The sequence below is a fragment of the Primulina tabacum genome, chromosome 15 (assembly GCF_025594145.1).
Source record: "Primulina tabacum isolate GXHZ01 chromosome 15, ASM2559414v2, whole genome shotgun sequence".
Lineage (NCBI taxonomy): Eukaryota > Viridiplantae > Streptophyta > Magnoliopsida > Lamiales > Gesneriaceae > Primulina > Primulina tabacum.
The window spans coordinates 29193398-29216678 of NC_134564.1; the positions used below are offsets into that span (position 1 = coordinate 29193398).

Here is a 23281-nt window from a genome sequence, read left to right on the forward strand (position 1 = left end):
GCTCGTTAGCAGCAGAATTGTTCCTCACTTTTTAACTGAATTAAACCGCATATTATAGCAACTGGGAAAACTAATTTATGGACCCCAAAACAGCAAAACCTAATTTTTTTTGTTAATCACAACATCATATAGGATAACAGCTTACAAAAAAATTCATGAGACAAAATAGATCATTCATGCTGGAAAACAAGCATACGATATCGCCAACATCAACCCGGCCAGAGCGGTTGGCAAGCAAATAAAAATACACAGAATTCTCCACAAGCAATGGTCGTACCGAATCAAAATACACCTCGATAGCAATGGGGAATGCCAATTTTAAATTGAGTCGGTTGAAATTTTAAAAGTGCTGGTGCGCGGGAGTGAAGAAAATTGAAATAGGGTTAGGGAAGGTGAAAATGAGAAAGAGTGGCGGCCTTTTTAATTTATAGTTATTCAATTTTCAGTTAAAACTCTTCGAGTCATCTCTTATCTGTGTATTAAATTAGACAGTCCTTAGACAGTAATAAAAATCGGGACAGTGGATAACTATCCAGCGCCCAGACATCGTCTAGGTGACGTCTTTTAAAACAATATTTTTTATATAAAAAATATTATTTTTCATTCATTATATGGATCAGATCGACACACCTCACGAATATAAGAATCGTATGATAAGATAACTATTAAAAAGAAAATTAAAACATTTAAATTTGAAAACAAAATTAAAATAAATCAGCGACGGTTTTTAAAAAACCGTCGCTAATCAGCGACGGTTTTTTCAAAACCGTCGCTAATTATCCAATTTTTTTTTAGAAAAACTGACACAGGGGCATTCATATGCGTTCATACATATGAACGCGCCACACCCTCTTTTTTAACGCCCACTCACATTGGAGAGTGGATGTTAAAGAGGTGTTATAACACTCCTTTAACACCCAATGTGGGTGCCCTTACACATGAGAGATGTGACATTTTACTAGTTATATGATGAAAAATACCGATAACATATGATAATTTAGGTGATAAATATATGATTTATGAAAAATAACATTTTTCATGTTTACCATATTATTTTTCGTTATTTATATCATGAACCAAATTGTTAAAACCCATCAAACATTCAGATGACTGAAGAAAAGCTCAAGCTTAAATATATAGGTCAATAAAATTTAAGAACATAGTAAAATCTTGATTTTTTTCCATCTTTAATCAACCAAAAGAAAGGGCAAAATATATGTTAAAAAATATCCCTGTTCATCATTTAACCCCAAAACTGTAAAAGACGGACTTCGCAAACAAGCAATGTCGTTGAGTAGCTTGACAGATTAAAACCTATACTATCTCTGTACTAGTGACCATGAATGATCTAGATTTGTAGGACTCTGTCATCAAAAGTGATTTGTAGGACTCTGTCATCGGTAATTTATTCCTATTCCACTTCTGTGAAAGACCAAAAATATCAACCCACCTCCCTTTTTCTTACAGCATCTTCCGAACCAGCAGCGAAGAAAAATGAACCAAGAGGCATAAGAACTCATCTTCCCGATCAAACTAAGATTCTCAGTAAAACAAACCACTTGTAGCAGATCAAGATTCTAGCTTAGCATCAGAAGAACTTAATCCAGAAGAAATGCCAGTTTGCGAGTCTAATGATGCAATAAATTTGGGCTGCACGACTTCAAGTATTCTCAGAGCTGGTTTTGAGTTGTACTGCATAAGATGAAATGAATAACAATTCTCAGTGAAACAAATATGATAAAGTTTAAAATGAATAAACCACAAAGTAATATATCCGAATCAAGGTTGTATTAAGCACCTTAGTCGCATCTTTCAAGAAAGTACTTATTTCTTCTTCGGTAAGTCCACTCTCATCAGAATTTTCCTCCCAGCCCAAAGATCGTAGAAAGGCAGCCTCTTCCTCCTCTGAAAATAGAGGATCCATGCAACCGTTCTTTCCATTGCCTAAGTACTTCGGCACAATACAAGTATCATCAATGCAAGTCACATCATCTCTTTTCTCAGACAAAAGGTCATCACTCAGGCTTGCACTTGATTGAGCATCATCAATCTGAGAAGTACTAAGAGCAGTTGCGTCCTCCTTCTCAAAAGTTTCTGAAGGTGGAGGGGTTACAGCAGTCCGCGTGTCCATAACTGAGAAGTTCTCTGTAGCGGTTACAGAAGTGCAGATCACCATAGATTTCTTTCGCACGAGGTTGAAAAACTCTTTTCGACTTTGAGCTTGAGAGGTGGTTCGCTTCTCCAGCACAGTCAATACAGGCTTACGGTTCAGGGTTGGGATGTTTGGTGAGCTCTTGGCTGATACAAGCGTAGAACTTACTCCATTGATACCACTTGTTGGACTTGAATTGTCCTTCAAAACAGGAGCGACCCCATTTTTCTCTCGCAATAGCTTCAGAACATGGAGTTTTCCCACATTTGATGACTTAGACATATCAGCCTTCGAGTGATTACCGGGAAGTGAAGTTATGGGATGTTGCTGCTGGCCCAATTTAGTTTTCTGTTTATCTGAAGAATTTGAAACCTGAAGCAAATATGAGTATACTCAAGAAACTTTCACAAAAAAAGCTGCAACCAGACGGTGCCAAACCAATGAAAGTCGTAGGCCAAAAGTTATCAAGTTCCAAACCAGTAAGAGTATAAATGATAGACACAATTTATATATACCTCATTTAGAGAATACTTTCTGACAAATGTACATGTTCACAAACTAACATCACAAGCACAGAAAGTAGAAAAGTTTCGGATGACCATGTCCAAGCTTATCATATAATTTTACTCCCTATTTTATGCAATGACGTATGAGCGACTCATCTTATTTGTTATTTTCCATATTTAACATTCTACATGGTTTCTAATGGAGATGATTTTAAGAAAATGGACAAAATCTACATCAGATATCTTTATTTCCTGTTTCTGGAACAATGCCACTTCGATACTCCCAAAACATATTCCAATCACCTTTTCATCGATACCTTCTCGAAGCAGTATCTTAAAAAACGAGAAAATCAAAACTAGGCCTGTTGGGTTGTAATCTGTCACCATATCCATTTAAAGACATCAACAATCCACAAGACATATATCTCCAACTTTTTGCCAACAGTCAGCGAAAATCGGGTTATACTTGATCGTGAGAAAAATAACATGAAGTTGATCAATGGACAGAAGGATAAAAAATCAATCTAATTATTTGTCAGGCCATGCAAATTCAGGGGTCCTACTGCAGCAAAGGAAGAAAAGTGAGCATAACTAATTAGAGTCATTATGCGATAACTGCCAGTTTGATCAAATTAATCATCATTTTGCGCCAAATTTTGTCAGAACTCAGGCACCGACCAAAAAGATTTCAAGGCGTAACCAGAAATTCAGGCATGCAAATCTCACTAGCCGCTTTAAGTTTGGAAAATCCAATATTCATAGAGGCCGTGAGTTGTGATGGCACTTATTTATGTTTCACAGAAAATTTATTATTAGAGCTTGATAAATAATTTCCTAGATCAGATGGACTACACATATAGGCACACAATGTCCAAATTCAAATTGCAGAGAATATAATAAATATAAAGCACAGAAATATAGAGAACTTGATGGTAATCGTAAGAGGAATACATCCACATATAATTTTCCTCAAATGGGGACTTAGGAAAGAGTGTCAGAAAAAAATCAATCAGTACACTCATGATAAGAACTTAAAAAGCAGTACAGTTTAAAGCAAGATTGAATTTCCAACACATGAAAACAAGAGAGACAATGGAGCCTAATTTTACCATCTTGACCAGAGGACAAGGAAACATAAATCACCTAAAGCTAAAACATATCAGAACGGAATGCTTTTCAAGGTTGAATGACTGCACAATATTTGACTTGCGCAGATAGACAGAAGAGTTTCTTTTTTAACTAGCCAAGATAGATAAAGGAGTTAATGAAACAGTAAATGACGAAAAATCTGAATCTTTAAAATTGTGGTTCATTTTCGCAGAAGGTAGCCCTGCCATCAAACCACCGACTTTACAACTACGACATAATGGTGAGAATCTAGTCTCATATTCATTGCTAGAAACTAGCTACATCATTGGGACTTGGAAACGAGAAAATTGCAGGCATGTGGCTATACCTGAAAAAATACAAGTGCTTGAGTTCATAGACTCAAGAAAATAATTGAATGAATAAATGCAACCCACTCAATGACATCAATACAGCTCCCCAAAAAGAATTAAAAGGTATGGAGTTCAAAAAAGTTGATTTGCCAAATGGATAGGAAAATAAGATCATATTAGATTTGAAGCATCTTCAAGTAAAAAGACATTCACCAATTGGTTTCTGTTTTCCTGGTAAAATCAAAAGTTGGAACTGTATTGATAAATGTTCCAATTATGTCATCATGAAACAAATATTTACACAAACTTTTTTACCTAAAAGAGAGAAAAGATTAAATCATTAAGAGAATTACTGACCCATTCACCTATAAGAAAGATCACAATCAATAAAGTTCATTGACTAACTAAAAATGAAACATGACATCTTTCTAAATATTAAAAATCAAAACAAGTACAATGCCACTCTTACCAGAGTCTTTGGCATGGATGGTGTGACTGGAATTAATTGCCTAGATTGTTTAATTGCCAGTTCCTCAAGTCTTTGAGTTCCAACAGATATCTGTAACAAAATGAACATTGTGTATCAGCGCAGTCACTCCAAGATCTTCAATAATAATGGAGAAAGGGACCTACCTGAGGCGTAACCAGAGCTTGGCTTGGACCCTGAGCTACAGCTTCTGCCATATTGAGAGTGGCGGTTGTGCCCAAGGCAAGTTGTGTGGAAGCAGATTGTTGCACAGACGAGCTTCCAATTCCATTGCTCCCAACTAACACAGGAACCTCTGCCAAAGCAGATGTCCATTTTTCTCCACCGACTGCAGCAGCAGAACCAATAGGTAAGCTCTGAATGGCAGAACTTAAGCCCGGAGATGGGACTCTTCCAACCTCCGGAATGACTGCTCTTTCTTCAGTTCCTAATGATGGAAAATTTCTCTCGAATCTTGTTTTGTTCGCGCTGCCACCAAGAGCACCAGTGGTAAGCAAAGCACTAGTGTCGTTTCCACCAGCACTGCTTGAGTCAGTTACAACTTTCTTAGTCCATCTGTCCCCATGCGACCCAGAAGTTGCAGACTGAGATCTTCTTACCCCATCCCAATCAAATTTACCAGAAAAATTGTTCCCTGGTGAATCTGAAAAGCCCCTGCGCCAGCGATCCGCCGATACCGATTTGTCTTTGTCTTGAGAATCATATCTATCTTTTTCCCAATCCCTGTCACGTCGATTTCGGCCAAAACTATTATAGGACCTCAGATTTCCAGAGCCATTACTACTGGAACTCCGGTGGAAACATGACGAGTTTGTTCTTTCAAAACTTGATGACCGTCCAAAATCATGACCATTGCTACTCAAAAATGAATTGTTCCTTGAAAGTTTCGGTGCAGATTTGTCATCTAAAACAAAACACAACACATAAAAAATAGGTGGATGCAAAATTTCGAAAAAAGTTGGATATGGAGATTCTTATTTAAGATGAAAATACCTAAATGCGAAATAGATCCACTGCCGCTCTGGTTTCCAGAATTTTTCAACCATTCAGGTACTAAAGTGGGCTCACTGTTTTCCATAATCAGTGCTAAACATTATCATATACAATAAAATCAATGGGAGGAAAATTAACTAGTCTTCTAAGAACAGCTACCACCGTTCCGCAGCCACGTGCCAATACCAAGTTAATGCAGCGTCTCCGCACCTAAACAAAATTGAACCTAGTCGATCTAGCTTTTACTCTTTATTGCTAATTTCCTAAATCCACCTTTACTTCTGTCAACAACCGAACTCCAAAATTTAATAGCCAGTATCTCAGGGATGCAAGCTAAAACACCAAATAGAATGCTCCAACGAACTGGTGTTCGAATAAAATAATCTGAACTGTCCTATAGAGGGTATCTAGGGTTTCTTCCCACTCTGTACAATTTATAGTATTCTATCAACCAAAACAGAACATTCAATTTAACAAAACAAATCCACCAAAATTCAGTCACATTCAACTGCCCGTAAACAACATTAACACTAGCAGCTTCGATGTCCTCCGTGCTCAAGGGAAACAGGCCAGGAAGACACTCATACCACAATAACAAACAAATTCAACAAACCCCATTAAATATGAGCCTGCTCCATGCACAAGGAATGCCAGAGCAGATCAAATTCTTCAAAATAAATCTAAAACCCACGTGAGAAAACGCATGAGAATCAAACCCTATACCCTAGAGAATCCACCAAACAGCAACGAAAATCAGCAAAAGAACCCAGGAATTTGAACAGTCCACCAACACGAAAATTTTATCAAAACTCAGAAACAGTCGTATAATACCCGAAAAAACTTTCAAAAAAAATTAGAGTGAAACCAACGCGTTGAATGCAATATTATACAGGTAAACTATACCCAAAACAGTCTTCCGTTCGAAGGAAAAACCCTAATCCCTTGCACACGCCGCCTTGAGTTATGCTATCGTTTCAGGGTCTAAAACAAGTGCGTCGAATATTCTAGAGAAACAAAAGCCAAATGTCATCTATTTCCTCCAAAAATCCTTGGCCTGGTATGCAGCAAACGAGATGGGAAGAAATTTAATCTGTGTATGTTGGAGAGGAAGCAGAAAATTACTCAGAGATTTTGTATGTATTTGCGGGTGTATATATTGTGTTCGTATAAATAGAGTTTGGTTTAATAGCCCTACTTCGTTTCAACCATGGGATTGGATTATCTATCTATCTTAATCCTAATCGTCGGATTAAGTACCCTTCAATTCTAGGACTCTCTAACTATATCAATCCTAATCCCTACCCATTTTTTTTAAACCTACTTGTGTATTATATTTTTCACAAAAAACTCGTTGTCTCGTTGATCAAATTTGTTATATGGATCTCAAACTTGATCTGGTTTATAAAAATATAATATTTTTTAACTATTATTTAAATTATAGATATGGATCTTGTCATTCTGTCACACATGTATAGATATGTGATAACGTTTCACAATAGACTTACAATTTTTAATGTATATCTTATAAAAAGTTATAAATTTTTCAATAAAAGATGTTTGTTAAAATTAAATCTCTAACCGATATATCTTTCAATTTAAAAACTCGGTTTTTTTAAGGAGAAAAGTTTGTTACAGTTGAATCTCGAACTCTGAACATAATCTGAATTTAAGATTTATAGTAACAAATTTTATGAATGAATGTGCAAGATAAAAATTTTAAAAACAGTATTTTATTTACTGTGAAAGATTAACATTTATCATGGTTTTAAATTTAAATTGTGATTTTATCTCCAGATTTTAGTTTGTTATGAAAATCCAACTCTCTAAACTCTTTATACCATATGTGGTCGCAAAGCCTACACATAAAAGATGAAATCCATAACTTTTGTACCTATCATATATCATGAGTTGTTAAGCGATTTGACAATTGAATTTTTATTTGGCAAAAACTTATGTGAGACGGTCTCACGGATCGTATTTGTGAGACATATTTCTTATTTGGATCATACATGAAAAAATATTACTTTTTATGCTAAAAATTTACTTTTTATTTTGAATATCAGTAAGGTTGACCCGTTTCACAAATAAATATCCGTGATACTATCTCTCAAGAAACTTACTCTTTTTATTTTAATAGAAATTAAATAACAATAAATTTCATTTGGATTAGTATTTATTAAATATTTTTATAAAAGTGTTTTTACAAACAAAAAAATATAAAAGATTTTAAAAGTTATTTTAAAAACAAATATATATTTTAAAAACTATTCTAGAAAAAAAACGTTTTTACGATTAAAAAGTAATATGTTTTGATTTACATAATCACTTTAATTTCTAAAAACATGAAAATATATATATCAATTTTCTTTAAAATTATACTTGGAGAACATTTTTTAAAATATATTTTTAATAAAAGTTTTACAAACATCTTATGCGAATATATACTTTAACTTTTTTCGCTTATAAAAGACTAAAATCAAATAAAGATAAGACGAACTAGTTAACGCGTGAACAACATGATTTGTTGATATCTATATATATATAAAAGCAGAGTTTTTGCTAAAAATAGTAATTTTCCGCCAAAATGTCATTTCTAAAAAAGAAATATATATCATAGAATATTGAAATATGTGTACTGCAATAAATGATAATTCATTTATTGTTTGCATTGATTATATCAATTCATTTAGTTCAAATTTGAATTTAATTCATTTTTATATCAATTTAAATGTAACTTATTATTTTCATTACCAAGAGGCTACAATTTTTTTCCATATATTTTATTTTTTTGATATAGATGTATTATTTATATTTTTTTTATTTTATGGGGTTCACACATATATGAAATAATCAAGCGTCCGATCATGAAAGAATGAAAAATATTCTCAAATAATATCATATATATATAAACATAGTTTTTGTTCTATTTAAAAAGTTTCCGTCAATACTAATATGTTATAAAAGAAAAATTGTTGATAATTATTAATATATTGACCTATCATATTAAATATTTGAAACAAATAAGAAATAAATATGTAATGAAATGTGATTTTTTTTCAATTTATTTTTTAAAATTTAAATTTGATGTTCTTTGAAAAGATAAACTACATTTAAGTATTTGTATTGATTATATCATTCTATTTAATTCTAATTATGTTTTTAAGTTGTGTGTTATTTTTATAGAGTTAATTTTTACTATCTATATCATATTAAATAAAATATCAAATTTTAATATAATATTAAGTTTTTCAACTAATTTTAAAAATGCCATTAATTTTTGGTATATTAATTGCCTGTGAAATGTTGTTATTATTAAATATCTTAATAGAACTTTAATATATGTATCTTAATAAAAATTTAATTTAAATATTTTTACCATTTTCAAAAATTAAATAAATTTATTCATCTAAATAAGTGACATAAAAATTTAATTTAAAAAAATATTTATTATTTAAAATTTTGATAAACAGATAATATATGATTTTTAAAATATTTTTTTATTTTTTATTTATTAATAACAGTTTCACTTTAAACAAAATAAATAAGTCAATTTAATGACAGAATATTGTTATCATCATTTGAGTGTTATCTCAAATGACATAAATATTTTGATATGACAACTTTTTATAATAATATTTAAAATTTAAATATATTCATTATATTATATTAATTATTTTAAATAATTATTTAAACATTAATACTTACTAATTTTAATCATTAATTATATAAAACAACACTCCGTGCATCGCACGGGTGAAAGGCTAGTTTTAACAAAAACAAAAGAGCAGTGTACATCAAATGCAATTATTCTTAGGCTGCGTTTGGTTAGAAGGATAGGATAAACTAATGATTAGTATGTAAATGATAAAGAAAATGATTGTGGTAGGATTGTAATATATGGTGTAAAATAATATTATGTTTGGTAAGATTTTTAAGTGTAGGATACTTTTTGAATTTTTTGATAAAAAGACAAAATTGCCCTTCCCCTTCGCGGCGGCGGCCAGAAACGGTCGGCCTGGAAATATCGACCGGCGCCGGAAATAGTCGGCGCCGGCGGTCGGCCGGGGCTCGGCCGGCGGCACATCGGCGGTCGGCCGGCGGCGATCGTGACGGCGGCGGCGGCGGTCGGTGGCGGGAAGTGGTGGCGAGTTTGAATATAAGAGAAGGGTAAAATTGGAAAAATAGGAGGTATTAAGAGTTGGATAAATAATCCTAGGGGGTGAGGAGGTATTATTTTAACCTACCTAATATAACCTAATCATTCATAGGAGGGACTGACTTGGTTAAATAATCACGCGTACCAAACAGCTGACTAGGTAGGATAAAATAATCTATCCCGGCTAATCATCCGAACCAAACGCGGCCTTACAGTCATCACAATCATTCTTAAGCTAGACAAGCTTCAAGACGAATCATATAAAATATTAATAATCAAAAGAACGTCAAATTCGATAATAACATTGGGAAATTAGCTGAAACGTAATCCAACGAAAAGCTTCCCGAACTCCCAAGGATTCAACTATGTTTGGGATTAGTGATGGCAATATGGGCTGGGCGGGGTGGGGCGGGTTTATTATCCTTATTTCTGTCATCGAATTCTATTCTCACTCTCATACTCGTCCCGATTCTCGTTTTTTCCCAAACCCGAAATTTCAGGGATCAACTTCTCATTCTCGTCTCCGTTTCAAAAATATTAATATGTCAAGATGATGACGGATCTGTAGATTTTTTCAAACCAAAACTTATTATTATATATTATTATTAGTGATAATATTAATATTTTAAAAAATAATAATATTATTATATTATCGATACTAATCATTATTATTTTATTATTGATAATATTTTCGGGACGGGTACCGGGCGCTCCGAACTACATGAATCCGAACCCAAATCCAAAAAAATCGAGGATCCTCATCCCTGTTTCGGGTTTTCCTCATAGAGCACCAAACCCGCTGAAAAAATTGTCATCCTTATTTCGGATGTGGACAACGGGAATGCAGCTATAGAATATGCAGCTCAATAGCTGAAAGAAAAATCGTAGCTCCTATTTTACTCCTCCCATTCTAATAAACATAAACATAGGGAATTCACTTAAGAAAATGAAAGATCCTAACAAAATAAATGAAACAGAGAAATCAAGTCAATGGAAAGGAACATATGTACATTTGAGGTGACAACAATATATATATATATATATATATATTTATTTATTTATATTTAAAATTAAAACCTTATAATTTAAAGGTTTAAGTTTTGAAATCGTTAAGCTTTAGTTCAATGGTGGAGTTGGAGGCCCACTCCCGGGACTTGTTAGAAGTGGGGCCACTTTTCTATCTCAAGGGCCCAAGAAAGAAGAAGGAAGAAATCCATGGTACCTCCGAAAAGTTCAGAAATGCCCGCGCTTCGATTGAAAATTCCCTCGATTACATATGGATTTTCCTTATTTAAAACTCGGATTTTCTGTTTCGTATCCGTAAATTCTGTCAACTACAAATTCTCACTTCTCCTTCTGGTATGATAATGGATTCTGTATGTTTAATTATTTTAACGTTAATCACCCAGCGTAATCAATTTTGTGTTCCACGCGGACATGGTAGATCTTCCATGAGCTTTTGTCGTGGTAGGTTTTTGTGAAGATTGGATTTTTTGTGCTTTTTCACTGCTCGAGCTTCGTGACTTTGTGCATTCATGTTCTGAAAGTTTTCTGATTTTTTGGGTGCTTAAGTCGACCTCCTTCTCGACTTGTAATCTGATTGACATAATATTTGGTGTCTGCATGTAAATCAGTATATTTGCGTTGACCCTTTTATTGTAGTTTTAATCTTTCATGATATACTTTACAAATGTTGAATTTATGTTTACGCCAATTTGTGAATTTGTCTTGCTAGTTTGTAACTTTTAGGATGGTTTCTTGTATTTATGTGTCGGATGGTAGAGATAAGTTTCTTTTTACTGGGTGATAATTTAAGAATTCTCGAAGTATAACTGATATTTCGTTGAATATTTCGGACTGAGTTGCAGATGCTGCAAAACAAGTGTTTTCTGCTTAATATTTTCTATTTTTCTCATTTGTAAACTTTTTGTGAAATCATGAATAACTTTGTTCTAACTCAACTGATTTTTTGGAACTTTTCTATAGATGATTTATCTTATCTACTTGTTTATGTATAACTGATATTTCATTGAATATTTCGGACTGAGTTGCAGATGCTGCAAAACAAGTGTTTTTTGCTTAATGTTTTCTATTTTTCTCATTACTCTCTGGTGGATGAAGAACTTTGTTCTAACTCCACTGATTCTTTGGAACTTTTCTTTAGATGATTTATCTTATCTACTTGTTTATAAAATACAACCTCGAGATACCATTGTAGACACTCAGAGATTATATTATTTATTTGTTGCCCCCTCTGATACAATGCAACAGATAAGAAACATTTGGCAGTCTTTTTTTTTTTTATCATGGGTGATTATATCTTGGTTACTGGCTGTTTTGTAACATTCATATTATGCTAGTTGTAATGTTTTTTATATGTCGTTAAACAGTTTTTGAATCGTACACTTTTCAAAGTCTCAGATCTAGTGCAGAATTAAATGGTCGGGATTTAATGCTTTGGGCTACTTTTATAGGCATAAAAAGGAAAGTATTCTACCATGTTCATTTCATCTTGCACTTAGTTTGAAATCTTTTGAGAGAAGCCACGTGCTGCATATTTTTGTTCGATAATTGTTGCATGATGTGCCAAGTTCTATCTTTTGTTAAATTCTGCCCTAATGTTTTGCAATTTTTTGGAGTAAATGAACTCTCCACTCCGACTAGACGAATCTCATTGTTTGCTATATTGGGAAGTCTTTTTGCTCAAGTGAAATTACTCTTCCTTTTAAGATTCTAACATCGCTTTGCTAATTTATTTAAGGAATGGCAAAAGGTGGCAGGGGAAGACACGGGATCACATCTCGGCTGTACAGACCAACACCATACCACTTACCGTCTTCCAGTATTCCCCATAGCGACAAGCAAAATAATTGCTCGAAAATATTCATCCAAGATTGGGAAGATTCTACTTGTTCAATATGCATGGAGCGTCCTCATAATGCTATTCTTCTCCTCTGTACCTCTTATGATAAAGGCTGTCTTCCCTACATGTGTGGAACCAGCTTCCTCCTTTCGAACTGCCTGGACCAGTACAAGAAGGCAGACACAAAAGTAATGTCATCTAACAACACACCAATTTATGATGCGTCTACTGAAGCAATGGATCCATTGTCTGGTAGGTTGGTGGTTAATGATAAAGTTACAGAGCTCACATGTCCCCTTTGTAGGGGTCAAGTGAAGGGTTGGACGGTTGTGGAGCCAGCACGAGACCATCTCAACGCAAAGAAACGAACTTGCAACCAGGATAACTGCTCATTTATTGGAACATACAAAGAGCTGCAGAAACATGTGAGGACTGAGCACCCTTTTGCTAAGCCGCATGAAGTGGATCCTACTCTAGAACAGAAGTGGAGAAATCTAGAGCAGGAGCGAGAGAGGGAAGATGTGACTGGCACCATAAGGTCGTCAAATCCAGGGGCACTGTTTTTTGGCGATTACGTAATTGAACTAAGCCATTTTGATTTGGGTTCTGATGGTGATGCGGGGATGCCTTGGAACCAAACGAGGAATTAGAAAATGAATTTGACAGGAGGTTGATGTCTGTGATGATGTTTCTGCAGGTGTTTGATTCTGAAACGAGACAGAATGATCGAGGCTCAAGCCACACTCCAAGATCGAGTCATGGTAACCCCGTTGCTTCTTTCCACGAATTGGATCAAGATGACAACCATATTGATGAAAATGAAGTTTCTGGGAGGAACCGTATGACATGGGCTAGTCGTCTACGTCGCCGTGGTAGAGTCATCTTGGGACGGTCAGGACGTAGGTGAAGGCCAAGAGAGGGCAATAATGAGCATAGTGTATAGTGGTGGTGTGCAAGTTCCGATCACTTCATTTGTTTGTATTGTTTTCTCAATCTCACTAATGCTCCATGTTTTGTTGGATATCTAAAGATTATGTAGCATCAAACTAACTGTTTGATTGTAATTTACTGATGAATTAATTAGGATGTTTATCGTCGACGTTATATTTATATTATTGATGAAAATTTATGGTTCCGACTTATTCTCTCTTTGACCTTCATTGTAAGAAACGTTTGTTGTCTCTGGTTTCTTAGAGCATCTGCACTAGTCTATTAAGGTCAGCCACCTATGCAAGACAGAAGACAGTGTTCATACATTTGAACGCAAAAAAAATATATAATTTTTTTTTTAATAAATAGACTCGTAAAATAAGATGAAATAATTTCAAGTAGTAAATAAAATTGAAAATATAAATTTAGCATAAAAATTTTAAATCCTTGAGTGAACGATACTGTTTGGCGTTGATTGCATAACTCACATTCAAACTATACCCCTAACACCATATAATTAGTTACTTCACACAAATTACCTTATGTCTAATGTATATTTTTTGTCATTCATATTACATGCCAATCGTACGTATTAAGGTTGTTGCAATTAGCCATGGATGGATTAATATGTATTTGTTTGCTTTTCATGTATCAATATTCCGTGTATACGTTTCTTTTTGTCTTGCATGCGTAAATAAATCAAACATCGATTAATTTGTTGGTATTTCTCGACAAAAAATAATTTAACACATTGACATGAGAAAGAAAGTTAACATCAATCAATCACGTGAATTATGACAAAACATTTCTTGTGAATATCTTCTATTTTAATATTGTTTGTATGATCAATAGACTTAGAATTATCCAACTATAAATTTCCGCTTCTCTCCGAAACAGGACGTTTTTGTCGAGCTTCAAGCTTAAACGTAGTTAAACAGAGCTAAGTGGATTTTTTTAGAAGAATGATTATAACCAATTTTCTTTAAAAAAAAAAAAATGCGGTGAACGGTCGAAATATTTTAAAAAAGGGTTGAAAAGCCAGGCGGGTTTCAAAATTTCCACGCATTTCGTTTTCTGACAAATACACTCCAAGCTCCGAAATCTCTCTTTCAAAATTTGAAAATATCCACTCATTCTTCCTTCCTTCCTTCTTATATAGCCGCGCCTAACGATTCCGCCACCCTCCTCTCTCTTACTCCATCGTGCATTTGAATCGGAGCGAAATCTAGCTCTAGTTTCTTGCCTAAGCCTGGTGCAGAAATTGTAATCTTTCTTGTAAGTTAGCTCCTTTTATTTTCATGTATCTTCCATTTTTTGATGCACTTTTAATCAGATGAAATGTGCGTGTAATTGGGTGTGGGTGTGTGCAACAGATATTTATCAATGTCTGTTTATCTGGGTTGTTATCGGAATTGTTGGCATTCAAACTGCGATGACTGTTCAGTCTTGGAAATTTTAGGAATGCTATTTTTCAAGAAAATTTGTGTTTGTGCGTTGAAAATTGATTTTTTTTTTAAATCTCTAATTAGGTGCAATGTGTTGTGCTAATTGCCCATTTCTTGATTACCGTACGCTTCAGCTAAATCTGCTTGGTTTTGTGTACAAAATAAACCCCGTTACTTTTTTATTTTGTGCATTTAATGGGTCATGCGTTCTTGAATTTTTTTAAAGCTTCCCTATGTTTTGCTGTTTTAAAATTAGACGTGAAGTGTTGGATTATTTTCCGCAGATAATGGAGTCACTACCTGATGCTTTAGTTCAACAAATTTTATCTCTAATTAGCAATGCTAAGGATGTAGCCTCTTGCAACTGTGTCTCCAAGAGATGGAAGGATTCATTGCCCTATTTGAGGAGTTTAATTTTCCCCAGAAATCTTTTTGACACTCTCACCAATGGAAATACTCCTGATGTCGTAGTTAGACAAATGGTTTCCTCAGTTGTTGACCTAGAAGAACTCGTGGTTTATTGCCCATTTTCAAGTTCTGGCCTTGCGTCTTGGCTATCTATAGCAGGACCCTCGTTGAAGAACCTTGAGCTCCGAATGGACAACATAATCCAGCAACAGACTTTTACTGAAATTCCTTCGAAGTTGGATTGTATCAGAGCTGCTTCAAATTTGAAATCTCTCAAACTTTGGGGTGTTTTAATGATTTATACTCCAAAATGGGATGTTTTTCATAGGCTCGAGAATCTTGAAATAGTTGGTGCTAGGTTAGAAGAAAATGCACTTTCTGTTGCTCTCCGTGCTTGTCCTAATTTGAGCCAGCTTTTGCTTCTTGGTTGTGAAGGGTTGAGATATGTTTCGATTGAGAATCCTCATCTCGAGAAGTGCAAGCTCGATTTTTTTGGAGTAGGCAACTGCTCGCTCACAATCAACTCAACGAAGCTCGAATCACTTGAAGTACAGGGTTGTAGTTTCATCAGGGTTTGTGAAACTCGATTTTTAACAAACCTCTCCATTGCCAACAATTCAGGTAGTTTTTCATGGCTTGTAAGTAGTCAGGTGTCCATTTTCTTATTTGGCATGATATAATATTTGATAATTCGATTGGTGTGTTACAGGTAGAGTTTATATGGTGGATTTTGGGAAACTCGTGGCATTGGAAACATTGTCCATAAGGGGTGTGCAATGGTGCTGGGATGCGATAAGCAGAATACTTCAAATGGCCAGTGAGGTTAAGCACCTCTACATGAAGGTTGAATTCACCGGTGATTCTGAAACACTTCTCCCCTTTCCAGAGATTAACTTAGTCGACTTCTTTAACAGCCATCCAAAGCTGCAAACTTTTGACATTCATGGAGCGATGTTTGCTGCTCTTTGCCAAAAGAACAGCCTGAAAAACGTAAGTCTCTAACTCAGAAATCTCATGTAAGCTATTAATTTTTCAGTGTTGTGGAATTACAGATCGATTTGTGTGATAGGTGAATGAACGCACAGGACATTGAATTCGGAAGTATTTTCAAGATAGATGATGATTTTCAATAGGTTTTGAGTTGTTTAAATGCTTTGTTTTATCTCGTTAAACTAAGAAACATGCTTCTACGCTGCAGGTTGACTCGAGGTTTTTTATTCCATGCCTCAAGCAGGTTGTGGTAACTGTAAGATCCCCTTTAAATGCTGAACAAAAGATGAGTACGTTGGATTCATTGATAAAGTATGCAAAGAATTTAAGAAAAATGACAATAAAGATTCTTCAGATGAAGAGCAGTCATAGCAGTGCTGATGATTTCTTTGAGGACATTTGCAGATTCAGATACATGAATCGCAAGATTGTTTCTATTGAATAGCTATTTTTTAGTGGCTTGTTCTTGAAAAGGATGATTAACTCCTATTCTAATTCTAGACATTATTTTCTTTGCATTTTTGTCATTATGAGATGATTGATGTTACACTGATTTGAACTACCAGAATACACAAGTTGGTTCTTGGTTTTGGGTCTGATTGATGTCAGGAAATGTAACTGATTTTTTTTTTTTTCAGATTTGAGTATCATCATTTGTTACCTTTCGGTGTGATTGGGTAAACTTCCAGACTAACGTAGTAGTTAGCAAATCAAAGGTATAATATAAGAGAACGATTGAAATTGGTATCCTATGTTTCTTGGAAATATTTGGGAGGTGGGAGGATCTTATTTCACATTTATAAATAGATTATTTATGTTATAGGTAAAATAATTTAATAGATTGATTTACAATTGATATGTGTTATATTTGAGTCTATAATAAATTATTTTCTTGATTCAACCCCGTGGTTTTTTTGTGAATATTGTTCCACACACAGTTATGGGACACTCTTATTGAATACTAATAAAATATAATACATATTTAGGATATGATAATTATTTAAAAAATTAGGATACCATTTGAAGAATGTGACTCCTTTATGTTATAATAATAGTGATTATATACACATGTTACATACTTATATCGTTTTTCATATTTAATACCTTTTTATGCTTATAGTATATAATGGTATAGATACATAATCATAAAAATAAATTAAAGATCACATGAATTGATTCAAATACAATATTTAAATATATCAATTAATTTTTTTTTACTTAATTTATATTTATTGTTTTAACAAATAAATCAATAGTTATTTTCATATTTTAAATTAGTTTTTGGTTTTCAGACCGTTGTCCATACGATATTAGCATCTCATTCATTGATTGGTATTTTTATTTTTATTTTAACTTTGTAAAAATATTATATGTCTCTAAATCAAGTATCAGACATGAGGAATAAGCGCGCATCATAATATCCTGTTTAGATATGAAAATCAAACACAAATAAAGCCAAAAACACATTCCAAAATCAAAAAACAGAGTGGAAATGAATCAAACCTAGCCTAATATTTCATCTATTGTTGCAGAGTACAAGTAGATCAAGGATTTTCCATCTAAATGAGTTTTTTCTTCTGAAAATATCTCTTTAAGTGCCATATTTGAGCTGTCGAAACCAGAATACAGACTCCCAGTGACATGACACTGAACCAAGCCACCCGAGCATTCGTTCTTTCGCTCACCTCCCGCATCTCAGCTTCTCTATAAAGCCCGAGGAAAACAATTGGGACATTGAACGAAATAAGAATAATCACATCATCATAAATCTTCAAATTTGAACAAGAGTATTTAACCTGCTTTTGAGATACAAAAGATTTTCATGGATGGTTTCCACTGCTCCTTCAAGCTTTCTTAGATCAAGTTCAACACCCTACTAGAAGACAACAAAACAATATTATCTCCAAAGAATTCTTGGGCTCATTGTTCTTGAAACCAATTAGAACTTAAGTGCAACTGATTATTAAGGACATCCAAAATAGGGGAAAAAAGGTATAACTGGGAATGGTAGTTGCACATAAGCATAAAGGACTAACCTCGATGTTTTCCTTTCGTGCAACTGACTTCCAATCTTTTGCTGCGATGCCCATTTTCCAATCGATATTGATGCTTATATCCCCACTACCTGAATAATGGCCATCGATCCAAAAACAAGCCAGATAATTTCCAGACTCGGTAGTTGTAAATGCAAATTGGCCATGCGTGGCATTTTCATTTTGATGGAGGTTGTTTCCATATGGCGAAGTCACCTAACAGGGTAACATTAAATTGATATTTATTAGCTCCAGCAGCAAGAAATATAGACAACTTCATAAATAATGAATCAAAAAGGTTTAGCTCGCCATATCCAACTGAAAATTGCAGTAATCACCTAGAAAACGGGACCTAAAGATACTGTTTAACTTACTTCATGCCAGCTTCTTGAATGCTAAACAATGGCTAGATACAGCTCCGAGTAATTTATTTGAATCCATGTGAATTTATCAACCCTTACAAGATTAGCAAATTAATTTCAAACACTAAGTTTCTATCCATTGCCTTATAGCCTTAGCAATAGAGTCCGAAAGTCTGGATACTGAAAGCAGAAAAGGAAATTTTTCCATGGGATCTAGCAATATTTTCCCCAGGACTTTTCCCTCAGCTTCCCTACCCCATTCCATTTCTGAGCTATTTTTGCAAGTCCCATGAAGGGAGGAGAAGAAAATCAACCCTAAAAGGTGGGAAGCAATCAAAAGATTGCTTAAAAAACAATAAAATATTATTCAAAGTCAAATCACCCAGCTAGCTAATTCTAAGGCAAATTGGCAGACAATATCATGAATCATGCTTTAATACCAACACCAATTCAGCTAGACCAGGTGGAAAAACAACATTTTTAATGACATTTTCCATCATCTCTGAGAGATTGCAAAAGTACAAGCCCAAACTAATTGATAGATTATTTAAAAAGGACATCACGAATTTTTTTCGAAACCAAGGGCAATTGAGCACCCCGGGATAAATAAAACTTGCCATCAAGCTAAACAATTATAACTTTATCAACCCTTCATATGCTTCCTTCCTTCATCTTAACATTGTGATTTCTTTCCTTTAACTCAAGTACAAAGGTGGTCCCTAATCCACTTACAAATTAATACCCATATTTACAATTAATGATTGCTTTTACCACCTAAAAAATGAACCCAAAATCACCCTTTTTGATAATTGCTACCTAAGGATCAAGCTCCACACTTGGCAAAGTAAATAATCATGCATCTCCAGCTACGTGCCCACATCAACATCAGATGTAAAAAGATTTAATTTATCTACAAGGAACTCCAATAATTTCATTGCCATATAACCTTATAACACAAAGCAATTGAATCGAACACAAAACGAAGCAAAATAAGTCAAGTAACAGAAAGAGGGAAACAAACCCCTAACCTTGGTGGAAATTGTGGGTGTGGGGTGAGCATGATCATCGGAGATGACCACATAATCGGCCAAAACGACGACGTTCGTGTGGATTTCCTCTGATACGCACTTGGCTCCCTTGGCCGGCAAACTCAACCATATGGACTCCCCCCGCCGCAGAAAACATAGCAAAATCAACAGAAAACCCGCGTAGCTCATGTTAGCCCCCGCCGCCATTGATTATCTTCTCAATAAAGCTTAGTTCTGTATATACGAGGCGATCGATTGGATCTCTCTCAGTATTATCGAAACTTCGGTCTTGGACTGCTTCATCTTCGGGGTGGTGGTGGTTGTTTTTTTCTTTTAATTTTTTTAAATAATATTTTATTGTTTATTTTAATCAAATTCTAACTAAATTAATAAATCCATATTTACTAATGAGCATGTCTCTTGTGAGACGGTCTCACGAATTTTATCTGTGAGCCGGTTCAATCCTATCGATATTCACAACAAAAGTAATACTCTTAGCATAAAAAGTAATACTTTTCATGAATGACCCAGATAAGAAATCCGTCTCACAAAATACGACCCGTGAGACCGTCTCACACAAGTTTTTGTCTTTCCTAATTTGTTAATTATTTGTGACACTTTAAATGCTACTCAAGAAATTTTAAAAAAAAGCTATTAAAGGACATAAATTTTAAATAAAACTGTTTATCATAAAATATAGAAAATTATTAAGTTAAGCTTTACAACGAGCAATCAATCATGTAAAATAATTAGTTATAAAACTATTTACTTATAGCACACACTATGTATGTGCATGCAAAGATTTTAGGGGAAGTTAGTTAAAAATCTCCCATCAAAACATTTCTTTGAGTTCACTTCTTACCCACAAAATTGTGGTACTATGTCATAGCAAAATGTGGTACACTTCATGTGGAAATATGGTACTAAAAAAGTACCCAGGGACTGAACACAAAAAAAATCGACGGCTGGGGATTGAAGGTCAATTTTCCGAAGATTTTACGCATAAATTGGATAAAAAAATTCAAAATTAAATAATTGAATTTTCCGAACGTACTCCAATATTTTCAAAATCATTACAAAGGAATAAAACAAAAAAAATGTGAAAATTGGAAGTTGAGAAAGTTTAGTGGGAGAAAAATTGCATTTCGGTTTATAAGAGTATGTGCAGAAAATGGACAAATATTATTACCATTTTGTCCATTGAATATGTGACACACACATTGATGTTTGAGTATATTTATATTACATTGGTGTAATCAAGTTGGACCAAAGAAGTTAGTAAGAGATTATCTTAATTTATATAATATGTAATATAATATATGATATTTTGTAGATGGAGCTTTTTAATTGGTATATTTTCTTATTTTTAAAAGTACAATTGAAGTTAAAACCCCGAAGAATAAAGGGCAACTTTACAATAAATTATCATCTATATACTTAACTTTCTTTTTACTCCACATCCCCTCAAATTTTTGTTTTAGCTCCTCAATTTCTTAAGTTTCAAAAATATCCTTAATTTTCAAAATATGGTACGTGACATTTTTTTACCTATCGAGCCTACAAGGTTTCCAGGCTATATACCATGTTTAGATGATCGATTTTTTTTTTATTTATATAAATGACCCATCATTGTTCCGTATAATAAATTGAACAGTTTAACTCTTTAATCGGAGTGCCGTCGGGTTATATCCACCGGGTTTTACAGACTGTTCCTCACAGCCTAACCACTCAGTCGCAACAGATGGTTCATGTCGTGAAATCCTTCAATAGCACCTAGTACTACTCTGTTTCGTTTCCTACCTCGTGTATATATTAAAGTTGTTCAATTTGAAAATAATACACGAGAGGGGCAAAAGCCTTGATCTTTTTATTCAAACATAACAAATAATTATTACATAGTAACCTCTTGTAGAGGATGATGAACTTGTTTATCTACTTATAGTAGTCGAAATTACAACACATAAACTAAAAAGAGAATTTCACACATTATTTGAAAGAAAATGAAGAGGTTGAATGATGCCTTCATCTTCCTTATGTCTTGGTATTTATAAAAGTCTTTTGCGGGTTTGAATTCCGGACTTCAAATTCTTGCCTTAGCTTTTCTTTTATTGCCTTCCAGCTGTGGTTGACACTATCTTTTGAGTGAGTCGAGTGGTAGTAGTGGTGACTACTAACATGTACAAATTCCCATAAATGTTTTAGAAAAGTCGGGAATTAAATTAACAATAAGTTAGTTTATAAATTAAATAATGATTATTTAATTTAATGTACATATACACATATATAGATTTTATATGGAGATATAAAATATGTGTATATAGTATTATTATATCATGTATTATTAAAAATTAATAAATAAATTATATATTAGTTATATGAGAGTTTTAATATAATGATATATGTTGAGTCCTTGTGGGATATATACACCATGAGGGGTGCTAATACAAAAAACCACAATTTTGCACACAAAACTTGCAAAATTCATTCCTCCTCTTCTATAAAGTCTCAACGCACAAATCGTTTATGATTTTTAGTGCAATCCAAGTGAGGAGGATAGCTTCTGATCGTGAACCTAATTAGACGATTGAGTTTGAAGAGCCGCTCGTAGGGATATACAAGAAGGGTTATATCCGCTTAAAATCCAGAATAGCTTGGAGTCCAGCGGTATATATGCGAGTGTATAATTCTTAGAACATCCTATGAATGTTTTGAACACACGATGCTCAAGAACAAAAATTTTAAACTTCCGCTGCGTCTTGGATGCGAGAACACGATATCACAATACCATGCTCTTCGTCAGAGTGGCAACATTGTTTACCAATACCGATATATCCGACGAGTAAACTTAAAAATAGACAACAACGCCGGATCATCATTATCTGCAACATCATTTACATGTGAAATACTTTCTTGGTGTCGAACACATTGTCAAATACATTTTTCTCCATATGCATCATATCCTAATCATGTCCGATAAGCTTTGTCTGGAAATAAGGTAATTCTCAAAAGATGCTTAATCTCCTCCATCCACAATTAGTAATTGTATGGATTTCTTTATAAAAATCATCACCATTAACCTCGTATGCCGGAAAAAAAAAACCTCGCATGCCGAAAGAAAATCATAATCCTTTATTCTTCATCATTGTGGATCCAACGATAATAATCCAATACAAATCCATAGCATCCTAGGAGAACTTTAACCGTATCCTCATCTAAGAATAATTTATGTCTACATTGCTTACGGTTACACGGACAACTCAATTCTCCTTCGGACATGCATTGCGGATTCATTTTTATCAAATTCAACAAATGATTCCACACCAGTTAAAGAATTCATTTGTTATTTTAAAAAAAGAACATTCTCTAATCAGTTATACATCCAATTTCTGTTGCCATCATGACCAAAATGATTCCTACATAAGTAAATTATTACTGTAGATTAATTACTCAAACTTATACACTACAAAAAAAAATAGGTGTTCACAAACT

General features: G+C 34.0%; 4 protein-coding genes across 9 annotated transcripts; 2 read left to right on the forward strand and 2 right to left on the reverse strand.

Annotated features, from left to right (window-relative positions):
* Window positions 1–1160: 1160 nt before the first annotated feature.
* LOC142526523 (uncharacterized) lies at window positions 1161–6749 on the reverse strand. The gene is made up of 5 exons (XM_075630984.1): window positions 5578–6749; window positions 4731–5488; window positions 4567–4656; window positions 1799–2524; window positions 1161–1692 (listed from the first exon to the last, which is right to left on the reverse strand). Exons 1-5 carry the CDS (start codon window positions 5660–5662, stop codon window positions 1570–1572), a joined length of 1782 nt encoding a protein of 593 aa, XP_075487099.1. The 5' UTR covers window positions 5663–6749; the 3' UTR covers window positions 1161–1569.
* Window positions 6750–10830: 4081 nt separating this feature from the next.
* On the forward strand, window positions 10831–13732 carry LOC142527837 (uncharacterized). 4 transcript variants are annotated; one of them, XM_075632808.1, is made up of 2 exons: window positions 10831–10951; window positions 12495–13732. In XM_075632808.1, the coding sequence occupies exons 1-2, from the start codon at window positions 10858–10860 to the stop codon at window positions 13244–13246; spliced, it is 846 nt and encodes a 281-aa protein (XP_075488923.1). In that variant the 5' UTR covers window positions 10831–10857; the 3' UTR covers window positions 13247–13732. The 4 variants fall into 4 exon arrangements, with proteins under 4 accessions (XP_075488923.1, XP_075488924.1, XP_075488922.1 ...); XM_075632809.1 differs by having other exon boundaries at window positions 10855–10964; XM_075632807.1 differs by lacking the exon at window positions 10831–10951 and adding an exon at window positions 10958–11200.
* An 873-nt stretch (window positions 13733–14605) lies between these two features.
* LOC142526998 (F-box protein At1g10780-like) lies at window positions 14606–16973 on the forward strand. Of its 3 annotated transcripts, none has more exons than XM_075631704.1 (4): window positions 14606–14805; window positions 15256–16000; window positions 16089–16369; window positions 16578–16973. In XM_075631704.1, the coding sequence occupies exons 2-4, from the start codon at window positions 15259–15261 to the stop codon at window positions 16812–16814; spliced, it is 1260 nt and encodes a 419-aa protein (XP_075487819.1). In that variant the 5' UTR covers window positions 14606–14805; window positions 15256–15258; the 3' UTR covers window positions 16815–16973. The 3 variants fall into 3 exon arrangements, with proteins under 3 accessions (XP_075487819.1, XP_075487818.1, XP_075487820.1); XM_075631703.1 differs by having other exon boundaries at window positions 14606–14801; XM_075631705.1 differs by having other exon boundaries at window positions 14606–14789.
* A 798-nt stretch (window positions 16974–17771) lies between these two features.
* Window positions 17772–20125, reverse strand: LOC142527864 (transmembrane emp24 domain-containing protein p24delta3-like). The gene is made up of 4 exons (XM_075632839.1): window positions 19793–20125; window positions 18406–18618; window positions 18166–18242; window positions 17772–18073 (listed from the first exon to the last, which is right to left on the reverse strand). The coding sequence occupies exons 1-4, from the start codon at window positions 19997–19999 to the stop codon at window positions 17929–17931; spliced, it is 642 nt and encodes a 213-aa protein (XP_075488954.1). The 5' UTR covers window positions 20000–20125; the 3' UTR covers window positions 17772–17928.
* Between the last annotated feature and the right edge of the window lie 3156 nt (window positions 20126–23281).

Bases quoted from the DNA above. Each gene is read 5' to 3' on its own strand.
- LOC142526523 (XM_075630984.1), bottom strand. From the start codon at position 5,662: ATGGAAAACAGTGAGCCCACTTTAGTACCTGAATGGTTGAAAAATTCT. The intron at 5,489-5,577 runs GTATTTTCATCT...GTTTTGTTTTAG, and splicing joins TGGATCTATTTCGCATTTAG to ATGACAAATCTGCACCGAAA. The intron at 4,657-4,730 runs GTAGGTCCCTTT...ATTTTGTTACAG, and splicing joins AAGCTCTGGTTACGCCTCAG to ATATCTGTTGGAACTCAAAG.
- LOC142527837 (XM_075632807.1), top strand. From the start codon at position 11,095: ATGATAATGGATTCTGTATGTTTAATTATTTTAACGTTAATCACCCAG. The intron at 11,201-12,494 runs GTAGGTTTTTGT...AATTTATTTAAG, and splicing joins TTCCATGAGCTTTTGTCGTG to GAATGGCAAAAGGTGGCAGG.
- LOC142526998 (XM_075631704.1), top strand. From the start codon at position 15,259: ATGGAGTCACTACCTGATGCTTTAGTTCAACAAATTTTATCTCTAATT. The intron at 16,001-16,088 runs GTAGTTTTTCAT...GGTGTGTTACAG, and splicing joins CTCCATTGCCAACAATTCAG to GTAGAGTTTATATGGTGGAT. The intron at 16,370-16,577 runs GTAAGTCTCTAA...TCTACGCTGCAG, and splicing joins AAAAGAACAGCCTGAAAAAC to GTTGACTCGAGGTTTTTTAT.
- LOC142527864 (XM_075632839.1), bottom strand. From the start codon at position 19,999: ATGGCGGCGGGGGCTAACATGAGCTACGCGGGTTTTCTGTTGATTTTG. The intron at 18,243-18,405 runs GTTAGTCCTTTA...GTCTTCTAGTAG, and splicing joins CACGAAAGGAAAACATCGAG to GGTGTTGAACTTGATCTAAG. The intron at 18,074-18,165 runs GTTAAATACTCT...CGGGCTTTATAG, and splicing joins CTTTTGTATCTCAAAAGCAG to AGAAGCTGAGATGCGGGAGG.